This window comes from Rhinolophus sinicus, chromosome 12, assembly GCF_057876585.1.
Source record: "Rhinolophus sinicus isolate RSI-liver-muscle chromosome 12, RSI-T2T, whole genome shotgun sequence".
NCBI classification, from domain to species: domain Eukaryota; kingdom Metazoa; phylum Chordata; class Mammalia; order Chiroptera; family Rhinolophidae; genus Rhinolophus; species Rhinolophus sinicus.
Window position 1 is genome coordinate 40998658 of NC_142512.1, and position 16707 is coordinate 41015364.

The 16707-nt window shown below is 45.3% G+C and overlaps 2 protein-coding genes across 3 annotated transcripts; both read right to left on the minus strand.

Moving 5' to 3' along the window:
• Positions 1-261: 261 nt before the first annotated feature.
• On the minus strand, positions 262-8956 carry AARSD1 (alanyl-tRNA synthetase domain containing 1). Its single transcript, XM_019747668.3, has 12 exons — positions 8823-8956; positions 8542-8673; positions 6639-6798; positions 5360-5417; positions 4760-4916; positions 4547-4663; positions 4196-4326; positions 3790-3856; positions 3510-3601; positions 3017-3071; positions 1808-1902; positions 262-600 (listed from the first exon to the last, which is right to left on the minus strand). Exons 1-12 carry the CDS (start codon positions 8859-8861, stop codon positions 465-467), a joined length of 1239 nt encoding a protein of 412 aa, XP_019603227.3. The 5' UTR covers positions 8862-8956; the 3' UTR covers positions 262-464.
• Positions 8957-11462: 2506 nt separating this feature from the next.
• On the minus strand, positions 11463-16706 carry PTGES3L (prostaglandin E synthase 3 like). Of its 2 annotated transcripts, none has more exons than XM_088788954.1 (7): positions 16232-16706; positions 15789-15902; positions 15637-15703; positions 15426-15524; positions 13276-13365; positions 12555-12608; positions 11463-11881 (listed from the first exon to the last, which is right to left on the minus strand). In XM_088788954.1, the coding sequence occupies exons 1-7, from the start codon at positions 16237-16239 to the stop codon at positions 11846-11848; spliced, it is 468 nt and encodes a 155-aa protein (XP_088645080.1). In that variant the 5' UTR covers positions 16240-16706; the 3' UTR covers positions 11463-11845. The 2 variants fall into 2 exon arrangements, with proteins under 2 accessions (XP_088645080.1, XP_019603228.3); XM_019747669.3 differs by lacking the exon at positions 11463-11881 and adding an exon at positions 11919-12317.
• Position 16707: the final 1 nt, after the last annotated feature.

Genomic DNA, 16707 nt, shown 5'->3' on the forward strand with positions numbered 1-16707 from the left:
TAAACCGTGGAGCGTCTTTCTGCTATATATTTTTGTGTCTTATCTAGATTTATTTGGAAAGTCATCAATACTTTTTAGTTCTGAAATACAAAACTAGAAAAAGAAATAAGAAAAAAAAAAAGATGTGAATGAGTCTACGCCGTAGGTCAAGCCTCCAGCCTGACACTCTCCTTTGGCAGCTCTATTTCTACGTGAAGAAAGGCTGCGGCTGAGTTTCAACAAATTAGTGCACTTCATCAACGTAACGCTCATTCACGTGGGTTATGTCCAATGGGACCAAATTAGAAAGCTGTTTATTCACAGACACTTACTGCAAAAGCACATTGGACTGTATCATATAAATGAGTCACAGATGGGACCACAACCATCGCAAGTCCAACTATTCTGTTATCCGAGAGACTCCTTCTGTGGTCAGCGGAGGCCCGTTCTCCGAGGCTGGAGCATCAGGGAGCTGGCCCGAGTCCTCACTCCTCAGCACTCTGTGTGCTGATGTAGTCCTGGAGAAGCGCCTGCACCTCTGCCCGCCGGCTCATCTTGGTGGCTTTGCCCTGAAAGCGGCCTTTCTTCCCCGCTCCTTTGCCTTCCAGCACCTCAGCCACCCTGAGTGGGGGCAGAGATATAGTCAGCGGGAGGTCTTCGAGGGAAAAGCCACAGAAAAACCAAGAGCAGCAGCCCTGAGTCTTTCCTCGTGGGCTGGGGGGAAGGGAGAGGAAGAGTAGATGGCTTCTAGAAATCCTTCTTAAAAATACTTGCACATGTGCATAAAGCTGTATGTACCATGTTTATTGTAAGAGTGGATAACTGGACACAATAGAAGGGTCTAAAAATGGGCGAGATAAATTAGGGGAGCCTCCAGAGCAGGGTGAGTGTCCACTAGGGGTAAGGGGCTGCAGACACAATGCGTGTGGGAAGCAGCAGCGAGGCAAACTGGGGGTGAGTGAGCAAGATGGCACTGTGGTAGCCTGGACAAGCCTGTCTGAAGAGGGAGTTCCCCGTACCTCCTACCATGTGGGAATGTGCGCCCAGTGTTACCAGAGTGCCCTTTTTTTTTCCTTTTTTGAGAATAGCTAGAACTGTACATTTTTATGTAAAAATCTGATTTTAAAATGCAGCAACTAATTTAAAAAATTTTAAATAGTACGCAGGCCAAACCGGTCTACAGACCAATTCTGGCTGCCTGTCAGAACCTCTGCTTTAAAAGCTTATGTTTTCCTACAATGCTTTACAGTGAACATGTATTCATCAGAGCCACTCAGGACTCTGAAAACCCTAAATGCTAGAAAGAAAAGGGGACACTACATCATCGCATCTAATTCAAAATAAAATATAAACAATAATACAACGGTAAAGAAGTCCAACACAGTTCTACTTTTCCCCTAACAACTACATCAATGCCTTTTAAAATTTTGTCTCAAAATCCTAATTTTTTTCCCCCAAAGAGTTACTACCTCTGTTTTGCTAGTGCGTCCAGCACCTGTTTCACATGCCCACTGATAACCAGCACCAGTAGTCACAGATCACTTGTGAATCTCAATTTCTAAAAGAGATTTAGAGCCCAAAGACCTGGGTTCATGTCTCAGTTCTGCCACTTTAACTCTGAGTCCTAGACACAGGTATGCCATCCCTCGTCGGCAAAACTGGGAACAATGGTGGCAAAATTATTTCTGCTCGGCCCACCGCAGGGGCCTGTGATGTGAATCAAAATGAGCCTGCAGATGTGGCGGTCCTTGTCATCAGCCCAGGGATGGATTAGTGGGTTAGGCTTATCCGCTCTCCCACCCGTGCAAGGCAGTCCACGGAAGATTACCTGGGCCCCAGGGTCTCCACAGCCTCAGCAGGTCCTGCCAGTAAGAAGAGCCCAGCACCTTTCTCATCGCCCACAGTTAAGAACAGGAGAGTCTCCTAGGAGGTAAGACAAGGAAATGAACCCTGATCCTTAGGGATGTGGGTTCAATCCCCCTCAACTCTTGCCTCTCCTCAGTCTCAAGAACAGATTTTTAAATCATGTTGCAATTACATATGTATCAAATCAACATGCTGTACACCTTAAACTTACACGATGTCACATCTCAATTAAAACAAAAACAAAACAGAAGACATCCCCCCCCTAAACTACAGGTATGTTCTAGATGAGTGATAATGCCACCTCTCCACGCTGGCCCACCAGGGCCAAGAAACTGAGAGTGACTACAGGAACTTAGCTTCAGCATGAAGGAGGCTGAAGGCGGCTGACCATGGCCAAGTGCAAAATGCCTTCGTGATCTGACTCCTGCCAACCTTTGCAGCCTGGTCACCGCTCAACCTCGACGTACCCCGACGCCTGCCACTGCCTAAACCTCCGTGTTTCCCCTCTGCCTGACCATCTTTGCTCCTTTGTCTATCAATGACCACTAAGCAGTCTCCAATGGGTCCCCCTTCCCTAGACCTCCCCACCTTTTCAGGTAATGCTAGACCTCCAGCATTTACCATCCTAAATTCTAAATGCTGACATGCACATTTGTCTCCCAGACTAGAGAGTGAGCTCCTTGAGGATCAGTACTCTCTACAGAAGAATTATGAAAAGAGGTGCACACTGCTTGCCCCAGACGAGGTGTTCCAAAAAGTGCTTTTTGGAATAAATACAAAAGAGCGACCAGGAAATCACTAAGCCCTGGTCTGTCGGGACAGGGAAGGGCAGTTGAAGTCAGGAAAAGGGAAACGAAAGGAACAGCCTTCAAAGGTCTAGCAACCCTCGTATTTCTAAAGTCAGGCCCTCAGCACACTTAAACCTGGACGGCTTAGAAGAGTTCCAGCTCCGCTAAAACGAGCTTGGAAGATGGTAAATGTCACAGCCCTGGAAAGGTCAATACCACAGACCTAGCTCAACACCTATAACAGAGCTGGGCTCACAGCTCTGATCATAAGAAAACAGTACCGAACGAATTTCTATTTCCCACTCTTCACGTGCTCATGTTAAACTGACGCCCTCATTTAGATCGCTACTCAGGGTACACAGCGAACCTCATACTCCACTTACCTCTGACCCGGTCTCATTGGCGATGATATTCATGAACTCAGAATCACCCTCCTTCCTACAACAGAGGACACAGACGTGAGATCCAGGTTGGAGTGGGAGCTGAGAAAGCACAGGAAGCCCAGCTCCTCGTGAGGTCGGAACCCTGCTGTTTGTGTGAACTCCCAGACTCCCTCAGCAAAGAGAAAGAGAGCCAGCTGAGGGCCAGCAGGACGTCCTTCTCAGCATCAGCAGTGCATAACAAGCTTTGCATTTGTTTCTGTCTCCCTTAAATAAGATGCACCCGGGTAAATGGAGATCCGTTAGATGGTGAAGGAGGTGAGGGAAGGTGTGAAGGAAAGGTATGTGAAGATATTTCTATCAAACCCAAGAAATCTGGTAGGTACAACAAATCTTAGGGTCTCCTCAGCCTAGAGAACACCAACGAGTGACCTGACGCCCACTATGCACTGCATACAGGGGAGGCTGAGCCCTACAGCCCAACACCTCATCTCACCTGTGTAATGCGATCACACCTCCCCAGTCAGGGCTGCTCCTGAGGCTGTGGGCAATGTGCACCGCCAGGTCTCTCAGCAGGTTCAGGTTGTTCTGAAACAGGTGTCGTAACACAGGTGGAAAGGAGAACACGAGAGAACTACCTTCCCTCCACTTCTTTCTCCCCTCACCCCGGCTCTGACAAACTACACATCTGGTTAGGTGCAGGGGCCAAGTCTGTTCCAGGAGCCTGTTCCAGGCAGAGCCCAACCCTCTCCACCCTCCATGGAATAATCAATCACCTTCTGAAGGAGCTTGGTGGAGTTCTGCAGCTTTTTCACTGCTTCCACGTGTTCCTCTGCTCCACACCTGCAAGAAAAAGGTCCAGGGAGATCTGCCTGCCTTTCCAACTGCTTTTGGTGTTGGGCATACACCTATGATGCCTTTCTAAAGAGTGTGAATTCCTCCAGATGGGGACCTGGGGACATTCCGAGTAGGCCTCTTAGGCAATCGGGGGAGTGGATATGAAGGACTAAACCATTTTGTATGGGTGAGTTACTCTCCAAAGCACTTTAACATTTCTGATCACACCGTACCCCCCGAGACAGATCCCCCGAGACAGATTATCCTGTCTGCCTTACAGGTAGGAAATCTAAGCCCCGGGGTGTCCAGGATCTGAGAAACAAGAGGCAACAGAAGGGGGCATACTTAAGCAGAGTGGTCAGTGCTTTTTCAGTTCCATAACTTCTTTCCATCCACTTCAGCACCCGGTTCCCAGCCAGAAATATCAGGTTCGTTTTATTCTTTTTCCCCTTCTCAGTGCCCAGAATTTTAATGACCTACATGAGGCAAGGGCGTAAATACACACACATGCAGAAACAGCATTGGGTGCTGGAGCCGCGCGTAGGAGAGACCTAGACCTCCGCCAGGCTCGGAAGCAATAAATGACTGATTTCACTAAGGACGCCCCCATTGTCCCCCTCTATCACTGCCAGCCCTGTTGTGATCCTCTGCTCCTGACAACCTCTCCTACGCATTCAGAAGCCCTTTCTCACCTACCTGAAGGTCACTGAGATTGCTCACATGGGTCCCACAGCACATGTTGGAATCGACGCTCTTGATGGTGACAACTCGAATGGGCCCGGCATGATCATCCGGCAAACCCCGGCCCCGCACCTGGAACGCAGGGGAGAGGGAAGGGCTGTCTGCATTTTGATGAGGAGCCCTCGGAGGGCCACTCTCCAGAAGCCATCCCACTGGCTCTCCCCTCACCTGCTCCACCTCAGGATCATTCAGGCTCAGCTCTCGCACATTCACGGGCAGCCGATCTCGGATTTTCTCATTAACACTCTGCTCAATGGCAGCTACTTGCTCTGCAGTCACAGAGGGGCTATCCAGCTCAATCACACTCCGGAGTCGCCCTAACTCCCTGTCAGAAGTAGAGTAGCCACAGGACACTGATGATGACAACACTAATATCAGAAAGTTGACCGTTTACAAAGACTGTCCACATAAATTATCTGATTTAATCCTCACAGAAGTCCTGCAAGGCAGGGACGATCATTTCCATCTTATAGGTGAGAGGTAGTAAGGCACGTGATCAAGGTCACGCAGCCAGGATTCACCCCCTAGGTCTTTGGGCTCCAAACTCCATGGTCTTCCTAAACAAAGGCAGATGTCTCTTCTCTCATCCTCGTGTTTCCCCTGAGAAACACAAGGTCACCCACCTCCCTATCTTCAAGGGGAACAGGAGAACACAGCAGATTCTGAACATTGCCTTTCTTTTATTCTCCTACCCCCTGACCCATTACCAGGGAAGGAGCTGGTAGCCAGGGACCACGCCCTACAGTTAGTCTCATGCCTCTCGCTCACCATGATGTTGTCTTCAGCCCAAACAGATGATCAGCAACTGCTGTGATGAGATGCTGCCCTGAGCAGAGAGAACAAGAGCCAAGAGAACAGTGAGAAGCCCAGAGAGCCTCCTACTCCCCCACGAGCGTCACATCTTCCTTATTGAAGACCGGCCAGGCACTGAGTAATACTCTTGAGATACTTCATTGAAAATCCTCATGAGAATTCTGCAAGATGCCATTTCACAAATGAGGAAACTGAGGCCGAGAGAGACCAAATAACTTGCCAAGGCAATGTAGCTTATCAGAGGCAGGATGTGAACAAGTTCTAATGTGCCGCATTCATTCATACAACAAACATTTACCAAGTGTTTACCATACGCAAGGCACAGAACTTGGCACTAGAAATACAGCATTATCCCTGACTGATGAAGTGAGGAGGAGAAAGAGAAGGAATTAACTGCAAAGGCAAAGAGAACGAGACAGCCAAAGGCCTTGAAGGAGGAAAGAAACAGGTCACCTTCAAGGAATTGAGAAGAAGGCCAGAATGGCCAGAATACAGAGAGCAAGGGGGGTGGGGAGCGGCAGCTGAGGCTGGAGCAGCAGACGAGCGCTAGCCCAGGTGGGGCTTGGGGGCCACAGTAAGTTTGGCTTTATCATGAGCTACAGGAAGCCTCTGAAAAGCAGGAGAATGAGATGATCAGATACTCATTTTTAAAAGATTATTCTAGCTGCTTTGTGAAGAATGGGCTGCATAGAAGCAAGACTGGATGTGGGGACACTAGCCGGGAGGCTATTACAGAGGTCTAGAGAAAGACAATGAGAGCTGGGACTAGAATGATCGCACTGACAGTGGGAGGATATAGACAAGTATTTAGAAAATAAACCAATAGGACTCAGTAACTGACTGGCTAGCCTCAAAAAGGTGTCTGACTGGCTTCCAGGACTTCAGCAACTGAGTGGATACTGACACCATGCACGGAACACAGAGAATGCTAACAGAAGATCGGGTCTCGGGGAAGGGGTGGCTTTGTAATTCCATTTTGGAGATTTTGAGACATCCAGATAAAGGCACCAAGTGAGAAGTTGGTAATAGTCAAACCTTGCAGCTATTCTAATAATTTAATTGTTCATATTCCTTCTATAACAATGTATATCCTGCCTCAATCAGAGCTGATTCTGAATATGTCTGTCTCTTCCAAAATATTAATTCCTTAGAGAACCCAAACCACACGTCAATCATCGCGGCTTCCTCATTCACACCTGCCCCTCCTGCAGACCCCTTGTCCCACGCCACCTACCTGAATGCTGCTGCATGTGGTCAAACCTCCGCTCCCAGTCCACCCGGACCTGGACCTCAGTCCCAGGAGTCAGGGCTGTCTGTGTGAAATGATCAGCCTGGGTCCCACGTCGGGTCACTCTCAGCACAGAGATGTCATTGATTGTACCACGGTCATCAGGCTGGGAAAAGAAGTGAAGATAATCAGTGGTGGGAGGCAGGATTCACCCTAACTGCAGGATACAAAGACCCTCTGGGGAAAGCGTGTGAGAAACACACCCAGATTTTGAGACTCCCTAAGGAAGAAGAGGCAATGCCAAGTGAGGTGGTCCACCTTGTTCCATGAGGGAACGATGTCTGCTCTCTTCACTCTAAACACCTATATGTTTTGTTCTTCAGCACAGAATAACAGAATTAAAACAAAGATGGTAACTACAGCAACAAAGATTTTAGTAAAACCCAAAGAAACTTAATTCTCACTCTTATTCCCTTAGCTTAGATCCTTATCTTTCAATAGTTTCTGAAATGATCTGAATCTCCCTCCCTCCCTCCACTTCATCCTCTGCACTGCTACTAGAATTAGATTTTAAAATATTTATTCACTTAAAAAAATATCAGGTGCCAACTGCTTACAAGACACTGTGCCAGCCTAAGACTACACTGTAAACAAGACATGACCCCTCGTGGAACTTCAGGGTCTGAAAAACACACACATGCAAACACGTAATTATAATATGATCTACAACAACATGCTATAACATGAAAAAGTACATTGTTCTGGAGAAGCTCAAAGGAAAGAGACCTAACAGTCTTAGGGAATCAGGGAAAACTTCCTGAAAGAAGTGATGTATAAAACGAGACCTTCTATGGTTGCCTGAGGTCACAGATTTTCTTCAGCAGATCAAAAAACCTCTACGTTGGGAATATCACTATAATGACGACATGGATATGAAATTGAAACTTTCTCACTATCAAGTTTACTGCACATGTTCTCTTATGTCGCTTCTTTGCCTGAGTACCCTCCATGATTCACCATAGCTTCCTGAATGAAGTCCACACACCTTAATACATCCTTCAAGGCCTCAATTATCCCCTACTTACCTTTCCATGGTCATCTCCAACCTGTCATCAACACACACCATAGACTCCAACTATATCTTTTTGTAGTTAACTAGACTTGTCAGAGTCTTTCAGGCTTCCCTGCCCTTGTATTATCTCTGCTGGAAAAGCCTCTCCTATAATGGTGTTTTATCCTCCTCTCCCATGTTCACACTGGACCTTGTTGCTACCCCATCACCGCACTCTTAAGTCTGCCATCTCTTTTGCTCCCTCAGGGGAATCTTTTTCAATCCCTGTCAAACACATAAACTAATTCCTACTTCAAGGCCTTTGCAATCGCTTTTCCTGCTGCCTGGAATTCTCCCCCCTCCCCCACCAGCACCACTAGACAATTGTAATGGCTTACCCCCTCACTTCCCTTAGGTCTCTACTGCCATAACTTGCCCCCGACCTAGGAGAACATGCCATCATTCTCTTTCCCTCAAGCTTTAATTTTACTTGTGGCACTTATCACACCTGGCATACTATTTATCTACTCACAGTCCTGTCTTCTCCAATAAATATTCTATTAATATGCATGTGGACGAACTGTCACGTTCACTCCTTATCTTTAGAACCTGGAATAGAACCCAGCATATGTTATGGCTAAGTAAGTATTTGATAAACATTTGCTGAATGAACAAATGGACTGAACTGAAGTAAACCTCCATCTGTTTGCATTAGGACAGGAGAGCCATTTTCCACCTGGGAGGAAAGGAATGAGGAGCTTCCAGAGAAGGGAGAGGGGGAGGGGAGGGAGGGGAAGAGGGAAGGGAGGGCGAAGGGGTGGGGAGGGGATTGGAAGAGGGAAGGGAGGGGCCTGGTACCTGTCCACCGCCCTCAGGGAAAAGCAGCGTGTCTTCCAGCACCACTTGGAAACCGCTCAGCACTTCCTTCTTGCCATTGCTTCCTTCGGTCTGCAGCTCCGCGGGACGGCAGGAGACCACGGTGGTGGTGAACTAGGCAGAGAGGGATGAGAATAAGCCCGACCCCAGCCCCCAGTACACCAGGACTGACTCGACCTCGGTTCTCCCTCCACGCAGCGCCCTCTTCCCGCACCGCCTCCATGCACCCGGCAGCATTAGGTCCGTCGCCCCGCCACTCGTACCTCCCGCGCGTAGCTGTCCCGCTGACAACGGAACGCCATCGCTGCCGCCTCCCAGGACGCAGGGATCCGCACACACTGAAACGCCTGGGGGCGGACGGAAGCCGACGGGGGACAATCCCGATAAGGGCGCGTTTCTGCGCAGAAGCAAGAGAGCAAGACCTGGGCTGTGGTGGGTCAAATTTATTGAAAACGCGATTTGCCGACGTTCGGGTTGTTGAGAAATTGTTTTAAGACTTTGAAAAGAACCAGTGGACAAAACAAAACAAAACGGCGTCCTGAACTTGTCAAGGCACTTAGTTTAGCCCGTTGGACCCCAGGGATGTGTGCAATTCGGCCCCGCGGAATCCGGCTGCGTAGAGGAGGGGCTGATGGTATTGGCTTGGATGCACAGCAGTGCTGCTCAATAGAAATGTAATGCAAGCCACATGTTGATAATATATTTTATTTAAATCAACATATCCAGAATATTTTTAATCATGTAATGGATATTTTAAAATAAGATTTTTTTCCATACAAACTTTTCGAAACCGGGTATTTTACACTTACAGTACATCTCAGTTAAGACTAGCCACATTTCAAGTACCACCTGCGACTAGTGCTAATTGGACAGTGTAGCTAAAAAAGTTACCAGAAATTAAACTGCAATCGTTGCCTTAAAATTTTAAACGGATTAAAAGTTAAAATTATCTTTCTTTTTGCTCTTTTAAATCAACTAATAAAAAGCTTGGACTTCAAGATGTTTCAGAATTAAGGATTTTTCAGATTTTAGGCAGTAATACAGAGCACATTCCATGTGTTACAAAACGCGCTCCATTTGGAACAATGGGGCAACATCATGTAATCAAACCATTAATTTGTGCGGTTTTTTTCGATAAATCTATGCCTTTGTTGGCTACTTGAGGGAGGATGAAGCAGAAGATGGACCTGAAGCAGGGGCGGTGATGCTTCAAATGCATTATTTATGCTGAGCTATAAATACACTAAATAGAATAAACAAAGACTATAAATAGCCTCACATCATTTTAGGTCATGTTTTGGTGTCAGATGAGTTTTGGTGTCAAATTTTAAGTCGGTTTTCAGAAATTCTAGGTTTTCAGAATTGTGGATAAGGGACACACGCTATACAAATTCAAGTCCCAACTTTGCCACTTATTGATCACCTATGAAGAAAGGACCTAATTATTTTATAGGGTTAATATGAAGTTCAAAAATTTTAATAATATATAATAGCAAATTATAAAGCATGATTCAAATATAGCTTTGTGTTATCAGTTTTTAAAAAAAGCTTAAGGATTAATGTCAATAGCAAAATGGGTAAAAGACATGGACATAGCATATTAAAAGAAATATGAATCACTAATAAAAATAAACAATGAGCAACTCATAATTAAAGGCGAATAGAACCAGGAAAATTTTTATCTTGGCAAATATCTAAAAGGTTCTGGAGAATGGAGCACGCTCATTGGTGGGAGTGAGAATTGGTGCAATTTCATCTAAGAGCAATTTGGAATTGCTCTTACGTGAAAGCTATCAATCAAAATGTTTAAATGTACCTACTCTTCGATCTAGCAATTCCACATCTAACAATTTACAGATTTTTTTGCCAAATATGTAAAGATCTAAATTTTTTAAATGTTCATTGCAGCATTGGTTGAAAATTTTAAAAGACTAAGAACCTAAATTTCCCTCAATAAGGAACCAGTTAAATTATGAAAAATATATTCAATTGAATACCATGTAGCCATTAAAAAGTTAGATCTACGTACACTGATTTGGAAAGAACTCCAATATATATTAAGTGAAAAAAAGCAGGGTGCAAGATGTACATAGTGTAATTCCAATTGTGTATACACACACACGCGCAGACACACTGCATTTGCTCATATGTATTAAATTTTAATATATATTATACTGTTTATGAATATATATTGTATATGTTTATGTCCCATATGTTATATATTATTTTATATATTATATATAATTATATAAATTATACATATTGTGGAATTTATAATGTGTATAGTTTATATGCATATATCCATATATAAGTATATAAATTTATTGAAGAAACCTATGAGAGGGTACAAATTTTACTTTAAATTTTATACTTTTCTATACTATTTTAATTTTTTAAACTATGTCCATATATTACTGATATAATTTTTAAAGTTTAATTTTTTAAAGAAATCTCAATACTTTACCATGAGTTCAAGGGCAAAGTCTGGACATTGTATTTTGTTTAAGTCACAGTTTTAGTACACATTAAGCACTCAAAAAAATATGTGGATGAATGGGGTGGCTGATGAACGGAAGACTAAACAGACACAGGCATTAATTAATGTAACAAATTAGCTTTAAAAGTATAAAGAGATTTCTGGAGTGTACAGGAAGCTGAGGTGGGTTTCTAGGGTTAGCAGTATTAGCCATATAGCGCTAGGTTAGTTTCTGCTCTGAGAAATCAGAGCATAGATCTGTGCATGGAAAGTCCCCCAGCTTGGTTTTAAGCCTGCTCCCAACATCGTCTTCCAGTCCCAACAATGAGGGCCAGGATCTCTGATACCACTCCTCCCCTTAAGAGCAACTATAGAGGAAGAAGAGATTACCTCCAGGAGGAAGAAGTACAAGAAGGAAAGAGACAGACCAGCTCCTAGAAATTTATTAGAATCTATACACTACTACTTGGGCTTTTGCTCTCCCACATACACACACATGCTGAAATACTCAAGGGAGCCCTTATGAGTGGCCCCAATATGGAGATTACAGCCAATGGTAGGAAGTCAGAGGCCCTACTGCCCCAGTCTACCCCTCTCCTATCCTGCCATCTGATGCGGCAGCCACAGTCAAGTGCCTAGGAAGAAGAAATAAAGCATGAACGAGGACCCTTCTTTAAGAGCTTCTAGGAAAGTTCAGACGTCCCAGAGGGCTCTGGTGCACAGCCTAAGAGTAGACGAAGGCCCAGGCCCTAGCTTGTCAGAATGACTAGAAGATAGCCAGTTTCCTCCCCAGCTCTGCTGTCCCATAAGTTAATTACTTGTTGCATCTGCGCTGTCAGAATCATCCTAGGAAAAAAAAAAGACAAAAGCACCTGTAGAATCTGCAAAAAAATGAACATTTGTGTTCACAAATGCTGCTCACTCCCTCCTGCTCTCCAAGTTTTCTTTTGTGATTTTCTGAGTCACACAACTTTTTGGGAGGCTAATATGGAAGGACTTAAATTTTGGAAAATAAAGTAAACCACTGTACTCAATAAACAGTGCTATGTTATGCATCATTTAGTTTTAGAATTTCTTTTTTTTTTCTTTTAATTTTTATAAGAGTTTATTTGAGCCAAAATGACCATTGCCAGGAAACAATATCTCAAATGCTCCCCAGAATTTCAATTAATGCTCCTGCTCCTTACATCTGTAGAGATAGTCCCAGGACCAGGGCTGCTCCAGGATGGAGAAGCAGAGGGGGAGATGGAAGTGAGGAGGTCTTGCTGGGATTTTCCAAAACCTGGAGAAGAACATTTGACCTCCCGTGTCAAATTCAAAATTGGCTTTCATGCACTGAAAACTACTGTGTGTTAGGACTGAGACAGGCGCTTTCTAGAATCTTATTTTTAATTTAATTTTTTATTATTTTAAAAATGATTTTTATTGAAATACAGCTGACATACAATATTCTATTAGTTTCTCTAGTATCTTTAGAGCTAAAAGGAAACTGAAGGGTTGAGGGGCAGGCTTTACTTACATCCAGGTCATCCATTGCAGGGGGAGGTCTCTTGGTGCTGACCTTCTTCAAAAGCTGTGGGAAGAGAAAAGTAGTCACAAGAGAGAAGAGGGGTGAGGGAAGAGCACCCTGCATACTGATGGACCACAGAATGGGCCCCGCCAGACAACTGCCCTATCTTTAAAGTCCCTAACACATCACTGGGATGAACTGGAAAAAAGGAAATTGATTCCCTTTTTAAAAGGAAATTGAAACACACAGAGAGCTCTCTCCGTACTAATCCAGGTTGGGATCTGCTAGTGTTTTTGCAACTTGAATAAACAGTAGCTGAAGTTCTGAAACCAAATAACATATGGCAGGGTGCAATTTAGTGGGAACTAGTAATTTTTTAATGTGGATTTTTATACTGCTTAGTTTGAGTTTCCCATGAAGTTAGTCTGGCTCAAGAAAACACACAGAGAGAAACTAGAAGAGAGAACAAAAATTACAAAAAAGTAGTAAAAGGTTTTTCAGGACTCACGCTCTACTCTGTGAATAGTGAATCTACGTATACAATTTCCCTAATAGAATATCCATTTCCAACCCATCCCTACTAAATAAACATTGCACAAAATACATGAAGAATATCAGCACCAAGGAGCAGCCTGCCTGGGGAGCTCATACACATCTGCCTCGCCCTGATGACAATCCTCCAAATGTGTGCAGAGACAGAATGATCAAGATGGGCAGGAAATGGCATTACCTCCGCATAATGTTCCACCTGAGCCAGCTCCACCTCTTCATCCCCTTCCCAGTCTCTCCAGTTATCAAAGTCCACAGACAACCACACTGGCTGCAAGAGGAAGCATGGAGTGTCACAGGCTAGGAGGGTAGCAGAGGGCATGGGAGAGTGTGGGTGTACAAGGTCTGACCATTAAGTTCACCATCTGATCCTAGAAAAAGTGCTGCATACCTCACTGCTGAGTTATCACTTACAGTCACCTTCAAAGTACTCCCCTGGGGAAGCTATGCACTGATGCCAGTGCCTAGTCCACCCTTCAAAGCAATTTTGGAACTCTTTCTGGAATGGCCATCAATGCTATCATCGTATTACCCTTGATGTCCCGAATGTCATCAAAATGTCTTCCTTTCAATATTGCCTTTATCTTCGGGTAAAGAAAGAAGTCATTGGGGGCCAGATCAGGTGAGTAGGGAGGGTGTTCTGATACAGTTATTTGTTTATAGACAGTGCTGTGTGAGCTAGTGCATTGCTGTGATGCAAGAGCCCATGAATTGTTGGCGAAAAGTTCAGGTTGCCTAACTTTTTCACACAACCTTTTCAGCACTTCCAAATAGTAAACTTGGTTAACTGTTTGCCCAGGTGATACAAATTCATAATGAATAATCCTTCTGATATCAAAAAAAGGTGAGCAACATTGTTGTAACAAGTTCACGAACTCAATTGTCAGACCTCCTATGCACAGGAGCATGGTTGGGGAAAAGAAGGTCAATAGGGGTACAGTCTTCCCAACAGCACCCCTTTGACTAACCCCCCTCTATGCTGCCATGTCATCATCATTATCCACAAAGATGTACCAGGAACCTGCTAAGTGCCAAGCACAATGCCAGGCATTGTAGGAGATGGGAAAGCATAGAAATTCTGCCCTCCAAGGACAGACCAGAGAGATACATCTGGAAATACAACTGTATCATAAAGCATCGCAGACTCAACAAAGCAAGACAAGGAGTCCGAGACAAACCTTTAAGGCCCGTGTTCCAAGTTCCCACACTTAGACAGGGAAAGAACTTATTCACTCATTCATTAAATAGATATTTATTGAACACATACTAGGGGCCTGACTCTGAGCTTAGCACTGGGGTTATAAAAATGTTCAGTATATAGCCATCAAGAAGCAAGTGGGGAAGGGAAATGTAAATAAATCATGATACTACAGTGTGGAAAGGGTGGTGGTAGGTTATATAGGGAACAGGGTATTTTGGGAACTCAGGCTTCTTGGAGTAGCAGGGCCTTGAAGGATGAGCAAGGGTTAGGTTGGAGAAGGTAATGGTGATGGAAGTTTTCCAGGAAGAAGGCACAGCTTGAGCAAGGATACAGAGTTGAAATATAACCTATGTGTGCAAAAGAGCTGCCAGCTGTTTCCTGTGGCTGGAATGTGAAGTCTGAAGCAGAGAGCAATGGGATATATGGCTGCAGAGGGAGGAATAGCCATGTCATGCACTTATATGTCACGCTGTGGTGCTTGGACTTCAACCTAAAGGGCGGAAGGTACAAGCTCAAATGCCTGAAAAAGACAGGGAGATAATAAGAGTAAAGTGAGGTGCACCACGTGCCCCATTTAAAGCTCCAACTCTCGGCATTTGGGAATTTAGACGACTGTCAACAGTCTTCATTTTCTGAGAGAAGCTGATAATGTGAATTTTTAGGTGAAATCTCCACATTTTTATACATCAGCAACTAATTAAAAATTCCAACTGTAACCAATCAAAATACTTTTTAAAACTGTGAAGACTGCTGAAACAAATTTGAGAGGGAGATCCAACCAGCAGGCAGCCAATTCAACCTTCAGGAGAAGAGAAGCCACTGGAGGGTCTTAAGTGAGGGAGTGACAGAGTCAGATATGTGTTTTAGACAGACCACGCTGGGAAGAATGCACTAGATAGATCGGCGGTTGGGGCTGACAATATGCAACAAACCTCACCCAGTGATGGATGAGGCCTGAATTAGGAAGAGAGGAAGTAATGGATTCAATACTTAAATGGAGGTCAAATAGGCAGGACCTAGTGAGTGATTGAATGTTGGTAGGGAAGGAGGCAAGGCTGATTCCCAGACCTAACTTGGGTACCTGGGTACATGGATAGAGAGCACAGGAGAAAGAGCAGGCCACTCCCTACCTTGATATCCTCCTTGGTGAGCCGGGGCCAGGCTACCTTTTCCTTCCATTTCCTCACAAAGCAAGTAATAGAGCGGCCAGAGCGCTTATCCTGAGAATCCTGCCAGATAGAGAGAACCTCATTCTTAGGGTCTAAGGTTTAGAATGAATCTCCCATTTCCCAGACAGCCTTCCCATCCAGACCTTACTGTCCCCCCACCCCAAACCCTTACCTTGGAGTTCACCTTGGCATAGAACTCAATCTCATTGTACAACTCCACTCCATCGGCATTCTTGCAGCTAAGGAAACAATACAGCTGAGCTGTAAGAGGCTGAAGGGAAAGGTTCCCAGGAAGCCAGGCCCTCCAGAGGAAAGGGCCATTACCTGAACACAATGCGGTGGTCTTCTATGAGCACATGGACGTCCGTGCTGTCCTCAACACAAAACTCCATGAACACATACTTGGGCCTGTCGTACCACAGGGTCCGGGCATGCTGCCTGAAGAGGAGTTGAGGTGGGGCTTCATAGGGGTGGAAGAGGGAAGACTGAGGGCATTTGAGAAAGGTGGAAGGAGGGGAAAATAAAGGGACGTTTTGTGCTACAGCCCAAAGTGGAGCTAAATGCGACAGAAGGGGCTGAAGGGGAGTCCCTGGCGTGGGTGTGTGTGGTGAGGGTGAACCTGGGGAGAACAAAAAGTGTCAGAGTAGAGAGGTACGGAGTTATAAGATCTGGGGTCTAGGGCTCCCATGAGACCTGGCAGAACTTGGAGCGCCCAGAAAATGTAGGGCAAGTAATCTCCAGGGAAAAGGGCGGCAGAAAACACTCACCGTGCCATGGCGGTTCCCGCTGCCCGGTGACGTTTGGAGTCCGAGGCTGGGGCCGCTATCTTTAGATCCTGGGGACGCCCTCAGCAGCTGCCTCTCCTTATATGGTCGGGCAAGGGTTTAGAAGCAGAAATATGGCCCTACAACCAAAGGAGCTGCACTCGGAGAGACTGTGGAAGAGCATAATCCCTGCAGCCCTTCACATCTCCAGGTCTCGAGAGCTGTACAGATTAGGAAGAGACGACCCACCGGCTGGGACCAGGGCAAGGGCTGCGAGTACACACTACACTCGATACACACAGAATGACTTGCCCCCGACTTCGCTCACCTGTCTCTCCAACGCTTAGTACACTCAGTGCCTGATTCACAATAGGCGCTCAATAAAATATCATTGGCCCGAATAAATCCCCAGGGAAGGCCGCCCTGGGTGACGTCTAAGCTCGGTGACGTCTGAGCCCTGCCCACCCGCTCCTCGGGTT